The sequence below is a fragment of the Ascaphus truei genome, chromosome 5, assembly GCF_040206685.1.
Source record: "Ascaphus truei isolate aAscTru1 chromosome 5, aAscTru1.hap1, whole genome shotgun sequence".
In the NCBI taxonomy this organism is placed as follows: Eukaryota; Metazoa; Chordata; class Amphibia; order Anura; family Ascaphidae; genus Ascaphus; species Ascaphus truei.
Window position 1 is genome coordinate 237,433,059 of NC_134487.1, and position 21,080 is coordinate 237,454,138.

Sequence of the window (21,080 nt, forward strand, 5' to 3'; positions counted from 1 at the left end):
GTGCATACAGTGTGTCATGTTATACAGTGTGAATACAGTATGTCATGTGCAATATGAATACAGTGTGTCATGTTATACACTGAGAATACAGTGTCATGTTGTGCAATGTGAACACAGTGTGTCATGATATGCAATGTAAATACAGTGTGTCATGTTATGCAGTGTGAATACAGTGTGTTGCTATGCAGTGTGAATAGTGTGTCTTGTTATGCAGTGTGAATACAGTGTGTCATGTTATGCAATGTGAATACAATGTGTCATGTTATGCAGTGTGAATACAGTGTGTCATGTTATGCAGTGTAAATACAGTGTCATGTTATACCGTGTGAATACAGTGTGTCATGATATGCAATGTAAATACAGTGTGCCATGTTATACGGTGTGAATAGTGTGTGATGTTATGCAGTATGAATACACTGTGTCATGTTATACAGTGTGAATACAGTGTGACATGTTACACAGTGTGAATACAGTGTGTCATGATATGCAATGTGAATACACTGTGCCATGTTATGCAATATGAATACAGTGTCATGTGCAATGTGAATACAGTGTGTCATGTTGTGCAATGTGAATACAGTGTGTCATGTTGTGCAATGTGAATAGTGTGTCATGTTGTGCAATGTGAATATAGTGTGTCATGTTGTGCAATGTGAATACAGTGTGTCATGTTATGCAGTGTGAATACAGTGTGTAATGTTATGCAGTGTGAATACAGTGTGCCATGTTATAGTGTGAATACCGTGCGTCATTTTATGCAGTGTAAATACAGTGCGTTAAGTTATGCATTTTGAATACAGTGTATCATGTTGTGCAGTGTGAATACAGTGTGTCATGTCGTGCAATGTGAATACAGTGTGTAATGTTATGCAATGTGAATACAGTGCTTCATTTTATGCAGTGTAAATACAGTGCGTCAAGTTATGCATTTTGAATACAGTGTATCATGTTGTGCAATGTGAATACAGTGTGCCATGTCATGCAATGTGAATGCAGTGTCATTATACAGTGTGAATACAGTGCATCATTTTATGCAGTGTAAATACAGTGCGCCAAGTTATGCAATTTGAATACAGTGTATCATGTTGTGCAATGTGAATACAGTGTGTCGTGTTATACAGTGTGAATATAGTGTCATATTGTGCAATGTAAATAAAGTGTACAATGTATGCAGTGTGAATAGTGTCATGCTATACAGTGTGAGTAGAGTGTCTTTTTATGCAGTGTAAATACAGTGTGTCATGTTATGCAGTGTGAATACAGTGTGTCATGTTATGCAATGTGAATACTGTGTCATGTTGTGCAATGTAAATACAGTGTATAATGTGTGTCATGTTCTGCAATGTGAATACAGTGTGTCATGTTATGCAATGTGAATACAGTGTGCCACGTTATGCAATGTGAATACTGTGTCATGTTTTACAGTGTAAATACAGTGTATCATAATATACAGTGTGTCATGTTGTGCAATGTGAATACTGTGTGTTATGTTATGCAATGTGAATGCAGTGTGTCATATTATGCAATGTGAACACAGTGCCTCATGTTATGCAGTGTGAATACAGTGTGTCATGTTATGCAGTGTGACTACAGTGTGTCATGTTATGCAGTGTGTCATGTTGTGCTATGTGAATACAGTGTCATGTTATACAGTGTGAATACAGTGTCATTGTATCCAGTGTGAATACTGTGTCATGTTGTGCAATGTAAATACAGTGTATAATGTGTGCCATGTTATGCAGTGTGAACACAGTGTGAATACAGTGTGTCATGTTATGCAATGTGAATACAGTGTGTCATGTTGTGCAGTATGAATACAATGTGTCATGTTATGCAGTGTGCCATGTTGTGCTATGTGAATAGTGTCATGTTATACAGTGTGAATAGTGTCATTGTATCCAGTGTGAATACTGTGTCATGTTGTGCAATGTCAATACACTGTAAAATGTGTGCCATGTTATGCAGTGTGAATAGTGTGTCATGTTATGCAATGTGAATACAGTGTGTCATGTTTTACAGTGTAAATAGTGTGTCATAATATACATTGTGAATACAGTGTGTCATGTTGTGCAATGTGAATACTGTGTGTCATATTATGCAATGTGAACATAGTGCCTCATGTTATGCAGTGTGAATACCATTTTCATGTTATGCAGTGTGAATACAGGGTGTCATGTTATGCAGTGAGAATACAGTGTGTCATGTTATGTAATGAGAATACAGTGGATCATGTTATGCAGTGTGAATACCGTTTGTCATGTTATGCAGTGTGAATAGTGCCATGTTATGCAGTGTGAATACAGTGGATCATGTTATGCAGTGTGAATACCGTTTGTCATGTTATGCAGTGTGAATAGTGCCATGTTATGCAGTGTGAATACAATGTGTCATGTTATGCCGTGTGTCATGTTATACAGTGTGAATACAGTGTGTTGTGTTATGCAATGTGAATACAGTGTCATGTTATACAGTGTGTCATGTTATACAGTGTCATGTTGTGCAATGTAAATACAGTGTATAATGTTATGCAGTGTGAATAATGTCAAGTTATGCATTTTGAATAGTGTGTCTTGTTGTGCAATGTGAATACAGTATGTCATGTTATATAGTGTGTCATAATATACAGTGTGAATAGTGTGCCATGTTGTGCAATGTGAATACAGTGTCCTGTTTTGCAGTGTGAATAGTGTGTCATATTATGCAGTGTGAATGCAGTATCATGTTATGCAGTGTGAATACATTGTGTCATATTATGTAGTGTGAATACAATGTTTCATGTTATGCAGTGTGAAAACGGTGTGTTGTGTTATGCAATGGGAACACAGTGTCATGTTATACAGTGTGAATACAGTGTCATGTTGTTCAATGTATGCAGTGTGAATACATGTTTTTCAATGTAACTACAGTGTATAATGTTATGCAGTGTGAATAGTGTGTCATGTTATCCAGTGCAAATACAGTGCGTCAAGTTATGCATTTTTAATACAGTGTGTCATGTTGTGCAATGTGAATACAGTGTGTCATGTTATGCCTTGTGAATACAGTGTCATATTATGCAGTGTGAATACAATGTGTCATGTGATGCAATGTGAATACAGTGCGTCATGTTATGCAATGTGAATACCGGTTGTCATGTTATGCAGAGTGAATACAGTGTCATGTTATGCAGTGTGTATACAGTGTGCCATATTATGCAGTGTGAATACAATGTGTCATGTTATGCAGTGTCATGTTATGCAATGTGAATACAGTGTCATGTTGTGCAATGTAAATACAGTGTATATTGTTATGCAGTGTGAAGTGTCATGTTATGCAGTGTGAATAGTGTGTCAAGTTTTGCAATTTGAATACAGTGTGTCATGTAATACAGTGTAAATACAGTGTGCCATGTTATGCAGTGTGAATACATTGTGTCATATTATGCAGTGTGAATACAGTGTCATGTTGTGCAATATAACTACAGTGTATAATGTTATGCGGTGTGAATACAGTGTGTCATGTTATGCAGTGTGAATACAGTGTGTCATGTTATGCAGTGTGAATACAGTGTGTCATGTTATGCAGTGTGAATACAGTGTGTCAAATTATGCAGTGTGAATACAATGTGTCATGTTATGCAGTGTTAATACAGTGTGTCATGTTTCAGTGTGAATACAGTGTCATGTTGTACAATATAAATACAGTGTATAATGTTATGCGGTGTGAATACAGTGTGTCATGTTATGCAGTGTGAATACAGTGTGTCATGTTATGCAATGTGAATACAGTGTGTCATGTTATGCAGTGTGAATACAGTGTGTCAAATTATGCAGTGTGAATACAGTATGTCAAATTATGCAGTGTGAATACAATGTGTCATGTTATGCAGTGTGAATACAGTGTGTCATGTTATGCAGTTTGAATGCAATATCATGTTATGCAATGTGAATACAGTGTGTCTTATTATGTAGTTTGAATGCAGTATCATGTTATGCAATGTGAATACAGTGTGTCTTATTATGTAGTTTGAATGCAGTATCATGTTATGCAATGTAAATGCAGTATTATGTTATGCAGTGTGAATACAGTGTGTCGTGTTATGCAATGTCAATACAGTGTGTCATGTAATACAGTGTTAATACAGTGTGTCATGTTATACAGTGTGAATACTTCCCCTTGGGGAAGAGTGCAGAACCTCTGTAACAGCTACGTCCCCCCCCCTGGAAAATCTTGCACCCCCCCCAGTTTGCGCACTCAGTGTACAAAATAAAGCAAATTGGACTCTGTAAAAATATTTGCACCTGGATTGAAAACTGGTTGAAGGATAGACAACAGAGAGTTGTAATAAATAGAACTTTTTCAGGTTGGGCCAACGTTATGAGTGCAGTACCTCAGGGATCAGTACTGAGACCCCTGCTTTTTAACTTGTTTATTAATTACCTTGAGGTTGCCATAGGGAGAAAAGTCTCCATCTTTGCTGATGACACTAAATTGTGTAAGGTAGTAGAATAAGAGCAGGATGCAATTTCTCTCCAGAAGGACTTGGATAGACTAGAAACTTGGGCAGGTAAATGTCAGATGAGGTTTAATACAGATAAATGTACGGTTATGCATTTGGAAAACAAGAATATACAGGCAATTTACAAATGAATGGAAATAAATTAGGAGAATCCTCAATGGAGAAGGATTTAGGAGTGCCTGTAGACTGCAGGCTTAGTAATAGTGCCCAAGGTCATACATTAGCTGCAAAGGCAAACAAAATCTTATCTTGCATTAAACAGCAATATATGGAAGAAAAGTAAACATAATTATGGCCCTCTATAAAGCAAAATTAATTAACACACAATCCCAGCAAGCTCTAACCCCAGAACCCACCACATCATATATATATATATATATATATATATATATATATTTGTGTCAAAAATAGTGTGGCCAAATGTATACAACAAAAGACAAAAATACCCAATGCTACATCCAATGTGACATAATACATGGTTAAATACTTAAATGTTAGAATTCTCATGAGTAAGGGTAATTTAGTTAAACCCTTTGGCCAAAGCGTTATAAGCCTGCTGCCACGTCACGGCATGACTATGCATTTTGTCACACTGGATGTAGCATTGGGTATTTTTGTCTTTTGTTGTATACATTTGGCCACGCTAAGTAGCACTCCTTTTGACACAATTATATATATATATATATATATATATATATATATATATATATATATATATATATATATATATATATATAATGATGTGGTGGGTTTTGGGGTTAAGATTTGCTGGGATTGTGTGTTCATTCATTTTAATTTTCAATTGGTATCAGTTGGTTGGAGGTTGGTGGCCCCCCTCCCAGGGTTTAAGCTCACCGCACTTTTTAAGTAGCAGGTTTTTCTTATACCTGTGCAGGACAGGTCCACTGAGGCCATCCTCCCTCCACTGCAGAGGTAAATGGGAATTTTTACAGGTAGTGTTAGAACCTGCATACTGGTCATGTCGTGAAGTGGCTTATAACGCTTTGGCCAAAGGGTTTAACTAAATGACCCTTACTCATGAGAATACTAACATTGAAATATTTAACAATGTATTTTGTCACATTTGATGTAGCATTGAGTATTTTTGTCTTTTGTTTTCCTCTATAAAGCATTAGTAAGACCACACCTTGAATATGGAGTACAATTTCGGCATCATTCTATAGAAAATTAATTATGGACTAGAAAAAGTGCAGACAAGAGCCACCAAATTAATAAAGGGGATGGATAATCTGATCTATGAGGTGAAGCTAGCTAAATTAGATTTGTTTACATTAAAAAGAGGCGAGTAAAAGGGCATATGATAACTTTAAACAAATATATTCGGGGACAATACAAGGAGCTTTCAAAAGAACAATTCATCCCTTAAGGTTGGAGGAAATTAGATTTCACCAGTAACTGTAACGCTGTGCTCACCCCAAACAAGGCGGGAACCCGGTACTGAGGTGGGAATTTGTATAAACGCCTCTCACAGCCACGGTTCACATCTGGAGTGCGGATGGTCAGGCAGCCGGGTCAGGATTGGAGAGAGTAGAATGGTCAGGTACTTGCCAAGGTCTGAGGTAGGAGCCGGTAGAATGGTCAGTGCCCATTTAGCCGTGGTCAGGGATTGGAGCCAGTAGGAGCGTAGAGGTTCGTAAACTGTGGTCAGGATTGGAGAGATGCGGAAGGTCTGAGGTAAGCCAGGTCGGTAAGCCAGAAGTGGTAGCCGGGTCCGTACACAGGAGGTCGATCTGCAAGAAGGAGCTAGGAGACAAAGCAAGGCAGGACAAGGAACCAGGAAGTGGGTGAACAGCACTAACTGGAACTATACTCAGCCAAAGTGCAAGTGGCACAGCTGAGCATATATGGGAGAGCATGACCAATGAGAGAGGGGGGCGGAGTGGAGGCGCAGCCTCTGTGGAGGCACGGATAGAGAGAGAGACACAGGGGACAGATGGCCATAATAAGGAGAGTTGACACGCAGCTTGTGCGCGCCGTTGATGCGCGTCGCAAGCGGGGGGCAGAGCCAGACTCCGCAACGTCAAAAAAGCTCCTGCCGGTGCGCACGCTTTAAGGACAGCGGGGTTGTGCGAGACATCAGGTAAGGAGGGAGTGCGCCGCGGGGGACGCACTCCCAATTCCTTACAGTACACCCCCTTTGAGGAGCGGCCTCTGGATGACTCCAATATGGCTTAAGAGGGTACTTTGCGTGAAACCGCTTAATGAGGTTGGGAGCATGTATTTGGTGATGAGGTATCCAAGATCTTTCTTCTGGACCAAATCCCTTCCAATGTACCAAATACTGTACCACTCCTCTCGAAAAATTTTAATCAATAATAGATTGTACCTCGTATTCTTCTTGTCATTGTACGATAACAGGAGCAGGAGTAGAGGAGGTATCTGGGAAAAGTGAACTTTGGAACACAGGCTTCAACAGAGAGATATGGAAGACGGATGGTATCCTCATAGAAGAGCGAAGTTGAAGGCGGTATGCAACTGGATTTATCTTCTCCAGGACGGTGTATGGACCCAAAAACCTTGGGGCCAATTTGAGAGTAGGTGTCTTGAGCCTGATGTTCCTCAAGGAAAGCCACACCCTGTCTCCTGGTTTGAACTCCGGTACCTTGCGCCGATGACGATCCGCCTGAGATGTGTGTGGCCTCTCCAAGAGTCTTTTGTATTATCCTCCAAGATTCTTGTAGAGAATTTATTCTGTTGTCGGTCGCTGAGACCCCGGAAGAAGAGATGGGAAGGCGTGCTGGATGGAATCCGTAATTAACGAAAAATGATTCCCGACTAGACTCATTCCTAAGGGAGTTGTGGGCAAATTCAGCCCAGGGAACAAAGTCCACCCAGTCATCTTGGGCGTCAGAAATAAAGCATCTCAAATATTGTTCCTGAGTTTGATTTGTCCTCTCGGTCTGACCGTTGGTCTGAGGGTGGTATCCGGATGAAAAATCTAGAGATGCCCATCCTCTGGGAAAAAGATCGCCAAAATTTGGAAACAAATTGTGAGCCTCGATCAGAAACTATGTTTGAGGGCACTCCACGGATGCAAAAGATTTCCTTGGTGAAAACATCGGCCAGAGTGGCCGAGTTGGGAAGACCTTTTAAAGGGATGAAATTAGATTGTTTAGAGAAACGGTCGACCACAACGAGGATAGTAGTCATCCCTTTGCAGGGAGGTAATTCAACAATAAAGTCCATGGACAAGTAACTCTAAGAGCGGTCTGGTATGGGGAGAGAGCGTAAGTGTCCAGGTGGTCTAGTGCGAGAGCTCTTGTTACGAGCACACGTGAAACAAGACTTGACAAACAGTTCGTGTCCTTCTGCATGGTGGGCCACCAGAAAGTACGTTTGATGAGATCGGTAGTCCTTCGGGTGCCGGGATGGCCTGCAGATTTAGAAGAATGGCTTCATATCAAAATGTTCTTGCGAAAACGTGGCGCCGCATACAGACATCCATCCGGAACCTCTAGACCTTCCAGAATATGTGATTGGTTTGCCAATATGTGGTCCAGAACTGCAAACAAAACAGAGATACCTGGCCCTTAATAAACACTCAGTGTAAGAGACGCAAAGTCCATAGGATGATTAGAGTCCCTTGGGAGACCTTCCCCTGGAAATCCAAGCTTGTAGGAATGTGGATGAGATCCTGATGGTTCCTCCTAGAAGAAATAGACAAAGCAAACCATTGCGCAGTACCTCAGAACTCTGACACACCCAAGCAGACAGGAATAATGCCTACTTACAATCCATCTCTTAAAATGGTGCAGTGGAGAGAATCTGTGCTTGAACCACTTCTTATCTGCTATCACGCACCCCACGTGTAGCTGGCTCCCTTCTATGATCCAATGATTGCCAGAAGTATCCCCCAATGCTTGCAGTAGGTCACATAGGGAGATGGAATGCACAGAATGGTGTAGAATGCACAAACAATTTATTAAAAAACAATTAACACAGCCAATAAAATACTCACATAGCCAGTGAGTGTAAAAACATCACTAGAATGCCATCTGCATCATTTAGGGACCTCCCTCAGGGTCGTGGATAGTGTACCGGCGCTCCCAACGCCCCTCCACACTACACTCCAGAGTATGCGATCTCACTACTCTCCGTGGTGTGTTCCGGCGCTCGTCTCGTGATGTCACTGGAAGCGCGACTACTACCACTCAGGGAACTCCCTACTGACAGCCTCACAAAGCTCCTCCTTGCTTACCTTTATATATAAGTATCAACACTGTTTAATTGTTTTCAATTGTGTAGCACTCACCCACATTTCAGGTCAAGTGCTGTAGAGTTTAGGGTGTTTTTTCAACCAGTATGTGGTCCAGAACGTCAAAAGAATTAGTGGACAGGATGTATTTAGATAGAAGAATAGTCTCAGATTGACACTTAGTTTTGTCTTTGACTATGAACTGGTGGGATGAGGCATCCGCTTTAAGATTTTTTGACCCGGGAATAAAAGAGATAATATAATTAAAACGTGGAAAAAAAAGTGACCAACGAGCCTAACAGGCTCCAAGACGAAGGGCGCTCTCAATGTACAGCAAGTTTTTGTGGTCTGTAAAGATAGTGATAGGTTGTTCCGTACCTTCCAGGAGGTGTCTCCATTCATGTAGTACGAGTTTTATGGCTAATAATTCCCGATTACTGACGTCATTGTTCTGCTTCGCTCACAAATTTTTTTGGGGAAAAAAGCACATAGAAGTAGCTTGGCCTGGGGTGTCTGTCTCTGAGATAATATGGCGCCAGCCCCGACATCGAAAGCATCCACTTCCAAAGTGATGGGAAGTTTGGGGTCAGGATGGACTAAGGTGGGGCAGAGACAAAAGTTTTTTTGAGAAGATCGAACACCTGGAGCGCAGCGGTTGGACAAGAAGCAGGGTCTGCTCCTTTCTTGGTTAAGGCTGTGATTGAGGCTACTGTTGTGGAGAAATTTCGAATGAATCTATGATAGTAGTTTGCGAATCCTAAAAAATGCTGGATTGCTTTGAGAGAGGTAGGTTGTGGCCAGTCCAGAACTGCCTTCAGCTTGACAGGATCCATGGCAAAACCAGAGTCCGAAATAATGTGTCCTAGAAATGTGGTAGAAGTCTGATGAAACTGGCATTTCACCAATTTAGCATAAAGCGATTTTCACGAAGACGAGATAAGACCATTTTAGTGTGTTTGATATGTTCAGAGAGATATTTAGAAAAGATTAGAATATCATCAAGATAGACGATAACAAAAAAGTTCAGGAGGTCCCGAAAAATCTCGTTAACAAATTTTTGAAAAACGGCCGGGGCATTACACAGCCCAAAAGGCATGACTACTCGTAATGGCCGTCTCTGGTATTAAAGGCCGTTTTCCACTCGTCGCCCTGTCTTATTCGTACAAGATTATAAGCACCACGCAAATCTAACTTCGAAAAGATGGTGGCTCCTTGAAGGCGATCAAAAAGCTCAGAGATGAGGGGGAGTGGGTAGCTGTTCTTTAAGGTGATCTTGTTTAACCCCCTATAGTCTATGCAAGGGCGAAGAGAACCATTCTTTTTCTTAACGAAGAAAAACCCTGCTCTGACTTGGGATGAGGAATTGCGAATGAAACCTCTCTTTAAATTCTCTTGAATATACTCCAACATGGCTTTGGTTTAAGGTAGAGACAGGGGATAAGATTTACCTCTGGGTAAGACGGAACCTGGCAAGAGATCAATAGGACAGTCGAAAGGGTGATGAGGGGGAAGGACTTCGGATCGTACCTTATCGAACACATCCTTGAATTCAGCATAGACTTCGGTTAGAACATTCTTATCCTCTTTGGGATTAATTAGGCTGCAGATCTGTTGAGTAGAGTTTATTAAGCAAGTCTTGATGCAACGGGGACTCCAATGGATGGGTGTAATGATTATGCTCACCACAAACCTGGGCCGGACCGCGGGGCTGAGCTGGAGATGTGAAAACACGGACCTTAGACCACAAAGCCGGGTCCGGGTTGCGTAGTCCATAGTCGTGCGTAGCCAGGTCAGGATTGGAGAAGTCAGAGTAGTCCATAGGCAAGCTGGGGTCAAGGCAGGCGGCACAGGAGAGAAGGTCGAGGTCACAGGCAAAAATTCAGCAACAGGAAAAACTTCAGCGAAGGCGCTTCAGTGCGGTGGGTACAGGAACGGGGAACAGGGTGGAAGGTAGGCCACGAGAAAAGCAGGAGTGCAGACACGCCACAGGAAACACTGAGGAGCAGTGTAGCTGCTTCAACGCGGTGAAGGCGATGTCTGCCAGGAACGTAGGAGAAGAGGACAAGGCACAGAGGGCCAAGTCAGGCCAAACAGAGCTACTTGTGGCAAGCACAGTTACTTGGAGAAAGAATTATGTTCAGCAACTTCCTGGCGGGAAGGGCAGCAGTTAAATAGCAGTGGCCGCCAATGGGACCAGAGCTTCATAGGAGGCAGCAACAGGCAACCTGCAGAGTAACACCAAGAGCAGGTGATTCTGATTGCAGGTTCAGAGAGAGATTTGTCTGGAAGCTCTAAAGCACAGTAAGAATGAGTTCCAGCCTAACCCAGGAGCGGATCCCTTACAGTATCCCCTCCTTCAGACAAGAACTCCGGGCGAGCAGGGGCAGGGTCCCTTACAATGGGTTCTTTATCAGTCCAATCAAATTGCGGATTTTGTTGCTGTAACTATGGCAATCCTAGTATTACCTTAACAGATGGAGTATGGATGACATCCAGGGAAATCTCCTCCTGGTGGCCATCTGTAGTAAGAAGAGTAAATTTGCTGGTATCCAGAGAGATGAAGGCCGGTTGAAGCGGGCGTCCGTCTATGGCTTCCAATCCGACAGGCACGGCTTTATGAATGAGAGGAATGTTGTGTTTGAGAGCAAAGCTATGGTCAATAAAGTTGCCCCCAGAACCTGAATTAATAAAGGCAGAGGTAGTGAGCTGGAAGTTGGCCCCTTTGAGGGAGATGGGAAGCATGATCCGAGTAGGACGGATTTCTGGGGGAGTCGGGGAAGGAGAGATAGTGCCCAACAAGATTCCCGATACCTCATTGAGTGCTGGTGTTTCCTGGTTTGAGCGGGCAGGAAAGGACATGATGCTCGGAGTGGCCACAATACTGACAAAGTCCATTGGTATGTCTATGCTACCTCTCCGAGAATGATAACCGATGGCTTCCCAACTACATTGGGTTCCGGATCATCAAGAGACGGCGGATCTGTAGGGGAAAAATGAAACACCAGTGAATGTTCGGCCTTCCTCTCCTGAAGTCGTTGGTCCACTCTAATGCAGACAGCAATAAGTTCCTCTAGGTCAGCAGGGCGTTCTTGAGCAGCTAGTTCATCCTTAAGAGAGTCAGGTAAATCTTGCCAAAAGGTGGTCGACAGAGCCTCAATGTTCCAGCCTGCCTCAGCTGCTATGGTACAAAATTCCAGAGCGTAACGAGGGACTGGACGTGAACCCTGGAAAAGGTGAAATAGAGAAGATGCAGCAGTCATCTTACGGCCTGGAGTGTCGAAGACACGTCTGAATTCCATAGTGAAGTGGTTGAGATTCTGTGTCAAATCCGGACTCCGTTCCCAGATGGGGGAAGCCCATGCCAGAGCGTACCCGGAAAGTAGAGCGATTATGTATGCCACCTTAGATCTTGCACAGAGGAAGCGAGAAGGGGTTAACTCGAATTGAATAGAATTGAACATTGGTTAAGGAAACACCGACACCCATGAGGATCATCAGAGTAGCGATTAGGAGTAGGCAGACGGGGTTCAGCAGAAGGATGGGTGTCTGGAGACGGCAAGAAAGGAGTCGCGGGTCTCAGAGGACTGGACTGCTGGTGTTGTAAAGTAAGGGCCCCATGGATTGCGCAAGGGAAGTAACACGAGTCTCAAGTTGGGAGCATCTGTCCAAAACTGAGGACAGGGCTCGACCCACCTCAATGGGGTCCACATTTGTGTGGCTGAGCACACTGTGACGCTGTGCTCACCACAAACAAGGCGGGACCCCGGTACTGAGGTGGAAATGGGTATAAACGCCACCCACAGCCACAGGGGCACATCTGGAGTGCGGGTGGTCAGGCAGCCAGGTCAGGTTTGGAGAGAGCAGAATGGTCAGGTACTTGCCGAGGTCTGAGGTTGGAACCGGTAGAATGGTCAGTGTCCGTTTAGCCGTGGTCAGGGATTGGAGCCAGTAAGAGCGTAGAGGTCCGTAAATCGTGGTCAGGATTGGAGAGATGCAGGTCTGAGGTAAGCCGGGTCGGTAAGCCAGAAGTGCGGAGTCCAAAGTGATAGCCGGGTCGGTACACAGGAGGTCAATCTGCAAGAAGGAGCTAGGAGACAAGGGAAGGCAGGACAGGGAACCAGGAAGTGGGAGAACAGTGCTAACTGGAACTATGCTCAGCCAAAGTGCAAGTGGCACAGCTGAGCATATATGGTAGAGCATGACCAATGAGAGAGGGGGGCGGAGTGGAGGAGCGTCCTCTGCGGAGGCGCGGATAGGGAGAGAGACACAGGAGACAGGTGGGCATAATAAGGAGAGTTAACCCGAAGCTTGGGAGCGGTGGACACGTTGATGCACGTTGCAAGCGGGGGGGCGGAGCCAGACTCTGCGGCGTCAGATAAGCTCCTGCAGGGGAGCGCAAGCGCTGTAAGGACAGCCAGGGCCGCCAACAGGCGGGGACAAATGATACTGTCATCCTGGACCCCGTGAGTCAGGGGGGCCTGGCCGTCCGGGCCCCTGCTCGACCGGGCGCCAGTTAATTACATTGAAAAAAAAATTGAAAAAAATTGCGGCGATTCCTGTGGTCCAGGCGCGCATGCGCAGGGCAAGCAGGGTGTCGTGGGCCCGCTGCCTGTTCCCCCCAGCAACCCAGCCCCCCCCCCGCTCCCCACGTGGGACGGAGGAGGAAGCACCAAAACAAGCCCCTCTGCTCCCCAGCCCCTCCGCTCTCCACGTGGGATGGAGGGGGAAGCGCCAACACCAGCCCCGCGCGCAACCCAGCCCGCTCCCAACTTGATACGGAGGGGGAAGCGCCAACCCAGCTTCCCCCCTCGCGCCTCCTGCCCCAGCACGCCTCGCCCCCCCAGCCGCCCACCTCCCGCGCCCCCTTACCGCCCCTGGCAGTTGCCGGGGATATCGGGTGCAGGGGGGGAAGCGTCTGGCGGCAAGGAAGCAGCACCCACCGGAAAAGGTAAGTCACTCAACCAACCAACATTGTCACCCAGTCACCCACCCAGTCACCCACCCAGTCACTGTCACCCACCCACCCAGTGACTGTCACCCACCCAGTCACTGTAACGCACCCACCCAGTCACTGTCACCCACCCACTCAGTCACTGTCACCCAAGTCACTCACCCACCCAGTCACTGACTCACTCACCCACACAGTCACTCACTCACCCACCCAGTCACTCACTCACCCACCCAGTCACTTACTCACCCACCCAGTCACTCACTCACCCACCCAGTCACTCACTCACCCAGTCACTCACTCACCCAGTCACTCACCCACCTAGTCACTCACTCACCCAGTCACTCACCCACCCAGTCACTCACTCACCCACCCAGTCACTCACTCACCCACCCAGTCACTGTCACTCACCCACCCAGTCACTGTCATGCACCCACCCAGTCACTCACCCACCCAGTCACTGTCACTCACCCACCCAGTCACTGTCATGCACCCACCCAGTCACTGTCAGCCACTGTCACCCAAGTCACCCACCCACCCAGTCACTCACCCACCCAGTCACTCACTCACCCACACAGTCACTCACTCACCCACACAGTCACTCACTCACCCACACAGTCACTCACTCACCCACACAGTCACTCACTCACCCACACAGTCACTCACTCAAGTGTCACTTACTCACCCACCATCACTCACTCACCCACCCAGTCACTCACCCACCCAGCCACCCAGTCACTCACTCACCCACCCAGTCATTCACCTACCCAGTCACTCACTCACCCAGTCACTCACCCACCCAGTCACTCACTCACCACCCACTCAACCAACCAACATTGTCACCCAGTCACCCACCCAGTCACTGTCACCCACCGAGTCACTGTCACCCACCCACCCAGTCACTGTCACACACCCACCTAGTCACTGTCATGCACCCACCCAGTCACTGTCACCCACCCACCCAGTCACTGTCACCCAAGTCACCCACCCACACAGTCACTCACCCACCCACCCAGTCACTCACCCACCCAGTCAACTCACCCACCCAGTAACTCACCCACCCACCCAGTCACTCACTCACCCAGTCACTCACTCACCCACCCAGTCATCCACCCAGTCACTCACTCACTCACCCACCCACCCAGTCACTCACTCACCCACCCAGTCACTCACTCACCCACTCACCCACCCAGTCACTCACTCACCCACTCACCCAGTCACTCACTCACCCACCCAGTCACTCACTCACCCAGTCACTCACTCATCCAGTCACTCACCCACCCAGTCACTCACCCACCCAGTCACTCACCCACCCACCCAATCACTCACTCACTCACCCACCCAGTCACTCACTCACCCACCCACCCAGTCACTCACTCATTCACCCACCCAGCAACTCACTCACCCAGTCACTCACTCAAGCAGTCACTCACTCACCCAGTCACTCACTCACCCAGTCACTCACACCCACCCACCCAGTCACTCACTCACCCAGTCACTCACTTACCCACCCACTCACTCACCCACCCAGTCACTCACCCACCCACTCACTCACCCACCCAGTCACCCAGACAGGCAGTCACCTATCTTTTATTGAAAATATAAAAATAAACAGGTTGCATTGTAATGTTTTTTCTGTATCACAATAAGAAAACAGTTAAGTAAAAGTTGCACGCTAAAAAATATTTTTTCGTGGTAGGTGCGCTATGGGTTGGGGGGGGGGGGGCGGTATGGTTCCTGCTCCTTTTATTTGTCCTGGGCCCCATGATTTCTGTTGGCGGCCCTGAGGACAGCGGGGATGCGCGAGACATCAGATAAGGAGGGAGTGCGCCGCAGGGGAGGTGCTCCCCGATTCCTTACAGCAACAAAAGGAAAGTGTTCCTTACAGTAACGGCAGGTAACATGTGGAATTCATTACCCATGGAGACTGTGATGGCGTATGTATGTATGTATATATATATACAGTATATATCTTTATTTATATAGCGCTATTCATGTACAAAGCACTTCACAGCAGTAATTCACGTGATAATCATATAAATACCAAATAAAGCAAATAACACATAAAGATACAGGCATACCCTGCATTAACGTACGCAATGGGACCGGAGCATGTATGTAAAGTGAAAATGTACATAAAGTGAAGCACTACCTCTATCCCACTTATCAATGCATGTACTGTACTGCAATCGTCATATACGTGCATAACTGATGTACTGTAAATAACGCATTTGTAACAGGCTCTATAGTCTCCCCGCTTGCCCACAGCTTCGGTGCAGGTAGTGAGCTGGTATTGCTGTTCAGGACGTGCTGACAGGCGCATGCGTGAGCTGCCGTTTGCATATTGGGCGATATGTCCTTACTCGCGAGTGTACTTAAAGTGAGTGTCCTTAAAGCGGGGTATGCCTGTACAATAGATATCTTCAAAAAAAAGGTTAGACATCTTTTTAGAAAGGAATGGTACACCGGGATATACCAAATAAATCAACACGGGAAGGATGTTGATCAAGGGAGTAACCTGATTGCCAATATTTGGAGTCAGGAAGGAATTTATTTTTCCCCTTATGAGATATCATTGGATGATATATCACTGGGGTTTTTGTTTTCCTTCCTCTGGATCAATATACTGTAAGTACAAATATAGGGTAAATCTGTTGTCTAAATTTAGCATAGGTTGAACTTGATGGATGTCTAGCTTTTTTCAACCTCATCTACTATGTAACTATGATATGTATATGCAGTGTTCTATATGTATGTGGAGTGTGTATATGTACAGATGTAGCAGGCATAATTGCACCCACTAGCGCATTAAACCCCCCCACTCTTTGTTTTTTGTTTTTTGCATGCGGCTAATTCGTATTCAATGCTGTCTGTTCCCGCTGGTGCTTTGTGTTTGTCTTGCTGCAATGTATGTGTGTAGATTGTATATGAACATGCAGGGTTAATATGTATGCGCTTTGTGTGTATATGCTGCAGTGCTCTGTATGTATTTGCAGGGTGAATATACAGTTGTGTGAAAAAGAAAGTACAGTACACCCTCTTTGAATGCTATGGTTTTACATATCAGGACATAATAACAATCATCTTTCCTTAGCACGTATTAAAATGAGGTAAATACAACCTCAGATGAACAACAACACATGACATATTACACCGTGTCATGATTTATTTAACAAAAATAAAGCCAAAATTGAGAAGCTATGTGTGAAAAACTAAGTACATCCTTACTGCTTCCATAGGAATTAAGATGCTAAGTAGCAGACAAGTGCTGCTAATCAAATGCCCTTGATTAATTAATCATCAGCAAGTGTGTCCACCTCTATAAAAGCCGAAGTTTTAACAGTTTGCTGGTCTGGAGCATTCAGGTTTGTGTTAACACAATGCCAAGGAGGAAAGACATCAGCAATGATCTTAGAGAAGCAATTGTTGCTGCCCATCAATCTGGGAAGGGTTATAAGGCCATTTCCAAACAAGTTAAAGTCCATCATTCTACAGTGAGAAAGATTATTCAAAAATGGAAAACATTCAAGACAATTGCTAATCTTCCCAGGAGTGGACGTCCCAGCAAATTCACCCTAAGGTCAGACCGTGCAATGCTCAGAGAAATTGCAAAAAAAACCAAGAGTTAAATCTCAGACTCTACAGGCCTCAGTAAGCATATTAAATGTTAAAGTTCATGACAGTAAGATTAGAAAAAGACTGAACAAGTATGGTTTGTTTAGACGGGTTGCCAGGAGAAAGCCTCTTCTCTCTAAAAAGAACATAGCAGCACGGCTTAGGTTTGCAAAGCTGCATCTGAACAAACCACAAGACTTCTGGACAATGTCCTTTGGACAGACGAGACCAAAGTGGAGATGTTTGGCCATAATGCACAGTGCCACGTTTGGCGAAAACCAAACACAGCATATCAGCACAAACACCTCATACCAACTGTCAAGCACGATGGTGGATGGGTGACAATTTGGGCTTGTTTTGCAGCCACAGGACCTGGCAACCTTGCAGTCATTGAGTCGACCATGAACTTCTCTGTATACCAAAGTATTCTAGAGTCAAATGTGAGGCCATCTGTCCGACAGCTAAAGCTTGGCCGAAATTGGGTCATGCAACAGGACAATGATCCCAAGCACACCAGCAAATCTACAACAGAATGGCTGAAAAAGAAAAGAATCAAGGTGTTGCAATGGCCCAGTCAAAGTCCAGACCTCAACCCGATTGAAATGCTGTGGCTGGACCTTAAGAGAGCTGTGCATAAACAAATGCCCACAAACCTCAATGAACTGAAGCAACGCTGTGAAGAAGAGTGGGCCAAAATTCCTCCACAACGATGTGAGAATGGTGCAAGGAAAGTGAGCGCAAACCTTAAATACACATAAAAAATTAATTAATAATAAATTGAATCAATATCACCAAGAGGAGATGCAGCTAATGTGAGAGATTTCCCAATCTCTCAAAAAATCTTCTGGGGGGAGGACAAAAAGCGCAAAAAACTTCCTCTCCAAGGTGGAAATGACACAGGGAATCTCAAATGGGCAGCATATGAAAAGAGAAAGGAAAAGAAAATAGTGCAACACAGTTTAATTATAACATATAGGTGAGCATGGAGGCTCCAACACACTCACATGCTCCAAGAAATATAAAAGCAGTTAAACCACTCTGGGTTCAGACGCTGTAAACGGGACTCCAGACAGCTGTTTCTTGCTCTCCGCTTCCGCACCAGATCGGCGTCTGACGTCACGAACCAGCCTTCTCACTCTCCTGCAGCTAGGGGAGGACCCTCTGGCTCCGTCGGAAATCAGCACAGCGGAAGATATCCCAACGTCAAGACGTTCAGGTAAGGTAGCTTGCAGCACAGCAAAAGAGTCCGTCACAGACTATCACAAGGTCCTTGCGCATGTAAGAACCCTACGCGTTTCATCCAAGTTCTGGACTTCTTCAGGGGTGTGACACGTCTTGACGTTGGGATATCTTCCGCTGTGCTGATTTCCGACGGAGCCAGAGGGTCCTCCCCTAGCTGCAGGAGAGTGAGAAGGCTGGTTCGTGACGTCAGACGCCGATCTGGTGCGGAAGCGGAGAGCAAGAAACAGCTGTCTGGAGTCCCGTTTACAGCGTCTGAACCCAGACAGGTTTAACTGCTTTTATATTTCTTGGAGCATGTGAGTGTGTTGGAGCCTCCATGCTCACCTATATGTTATAATTAAACAGTGTGGTGCACTATTTTCTTTTCCTTTCTCTTTTCATATGCTGCCCATTTGAGATTCCCTGTGTTATTTCCACCTTGGAGAGGAAGTTTTTTGCGCTTTGTGTCCTCCCCCCACAACGATGTGAGAGACTGATAAAGTCATACAGAAAACGATTACTTCAAGTTATTGCTGCTAAAGGTGGTTCTACAAGCTATTTATTTTGTTAAATAAATCATGACAGTGTAATATGTCATGTGTTGTTGTTCATCTGAAGTTGTATTTACCTAATTTTAAGACCTGCTAAGGAACAGATGATTGTTATTACGTCCTGATATGTAAAACCATAGAATTCAAAGAAGGTGTACTTTCTTTTTCACACAACTGTATGTGTAGTGTATAAGCACTTGTGTGTGTGTGAAGTGTATAAGTACTGTATGCACAATGTGTGTATGTGAAGGGTGCATATACAGAATGTATATGTATGTGCAGTGTGCATATATGTGCAGTGTTTAAATGTCATTTTATATGTATTTGCAGTGTGCATGTACAGTGTGTACAGTACATGTATGTGGAGTGTGCATATATGTAGTGTATAAATGTCATTGTATATGTATTTGCAGTGTGCATGTACAGTGTGTACAGTACATGTATGTGGAGTGTAGATGAATTTAACCCTCTTTCTGTCCCTTGTGTTCCTGGTTTAGGTTGAGGATCCTGAGAGGAGGAAGGAAAAAGACAGAGACGGCGAGGAAAGAAAGGGCGGTGGGGTAAAATATTGTAATAATAACAGTGAGCACTAAGCAGGGCAGAGGACAGTAAGGATGAGGGGGTCTCTTTGCTGGCTCCTGAGCTCCCCCTCACATCCTCGCCCCCCCCTCTATCCCTGATCCCACTCTCCTCTTTCTTTCTGGGTACCATGACCCCCTCCCCTCCCTGGGGCCCATCCAATCTGTCCTCCCCCTCGGGCATGCTGTCCCTGCGGGGTCCGGGGTTGGGGGTTCTGTATGGTGTGATATGCGGCTGTGGGGTCCTGTGTAATGGGTTGGTTCTGGCAGTGCTCCTGAGCTGCCGGCACACGCTGGTGTCAGACCTATATGTTTTGAACCTGGCGCTAGTAGACCTGCTCTCCCTGCTTGGGATGCCCCTCATCATACATCAGCTCCTCCACGATCAAGGCTGGATCTTCGGGGACCTTCTGTGCCGCGCTGTCACTGCGCTGGACCTCAACAACCAGATCACCGGTGTCGGCATCATCACTGCGCTCTGCGTGGACAGGTGATGCCTGGGTAGCGGGGTATCTGAGTCTACTGTTGATGTCTGGGGAACTGTATAATTATGCTGAGTATCCCTATACACTGATCGTGAACATGCTGCACTTTTTTAATAATGTTGAGTATTGCTATACATTGATAATGAGTACGCCATGCTGTATAATGATGGTGAGTATCTCTATAAACAGATAATGAACATTGTATAATGATGCTGAGTATTGATACACTGCTAATGAACATGCTCCATAGTATACTGATGCAGAGTATCATTGTACACTGGTCATGAGCATGTCTCTATTCACTGATAATTAACATGTTTCTCTGTATGACTATGCTGATTATCTCCACACACTGATAATAGACACGCCTCACTGTATAATTATGCTGAGTATCTCTATACATTGATCATGCACACAATGCGCTATATAATTATTACTAGCTGATATACCCGGCGTTGCCCGGGCGTGGAAGGGCAGGGGGCATGGAGTGGAAGGGGGGGGGCAAAGGGCAGGGAGGGGGGGGCAAAGGGCAGGGAGGGGGGGGACAAAGGGCAGGGGGGGCAAAGGGCAGGAGGGGGCAAAGGGCAGGGGTGGCAAAGGGCAGGGGGGGCAAAGGGCAGGGGGGGCAAAGGGCAGGGGGGGCAAAGGGCAGGGAGGGGGGGGCAAAGGGCAGGGAGGGGGGGGGGCAAAGGGCAGGGGGGGGCAAAGGGCAGGGAGGGGGGGGCAAAGGGCAGGGAGGGGGGGACTCAATCCCCCCCACACACACACACAATCCCCACCCCCCCACACACACACACAATCCCCCCCCACACACACACAATCCCCCCCCACACACACACAATCCCCCCCCACACACAATCACACAATCCCCACACTCAATCCCCCCCCACACACATACACAATCCCCCCCACACATACACAATCCCCCCCCCCCCACACACACACACTCAATCCCCCCCAAACCCCCC

The 21,080-nt window shown here is 45.6% G+C and overlaps 1 protein-coding gene across 2 annotated transcripts in view; it reads left to right on the forward strand.

Moving 5' to 3' along the window:
• The window catches only part of LOC142495798 (melanin-concentrating hormone receptor 1-like), a 37,689-nt gene that overhangs the window by 6,997 nt on the left and 9,612 nt on the right, over positions 1 to 21,080 (forward strand). For both annotated transcript variants that reach the window (XM_075601771.1, XM_075601770.1), the window contains one exon: positions 19,547 to 20,117. In XM_075601771.1, coding sequence (XP_075457886.1) covers positions 19,759 to 20,117 — 359 coding nt within the window. In that variant the 5' untranslated portion in view covers positions 19,547 to 19,758. The remainder of the gene's footprint in view (positions 1 to 19,546; positions 20,118 to 21,080) is intronic.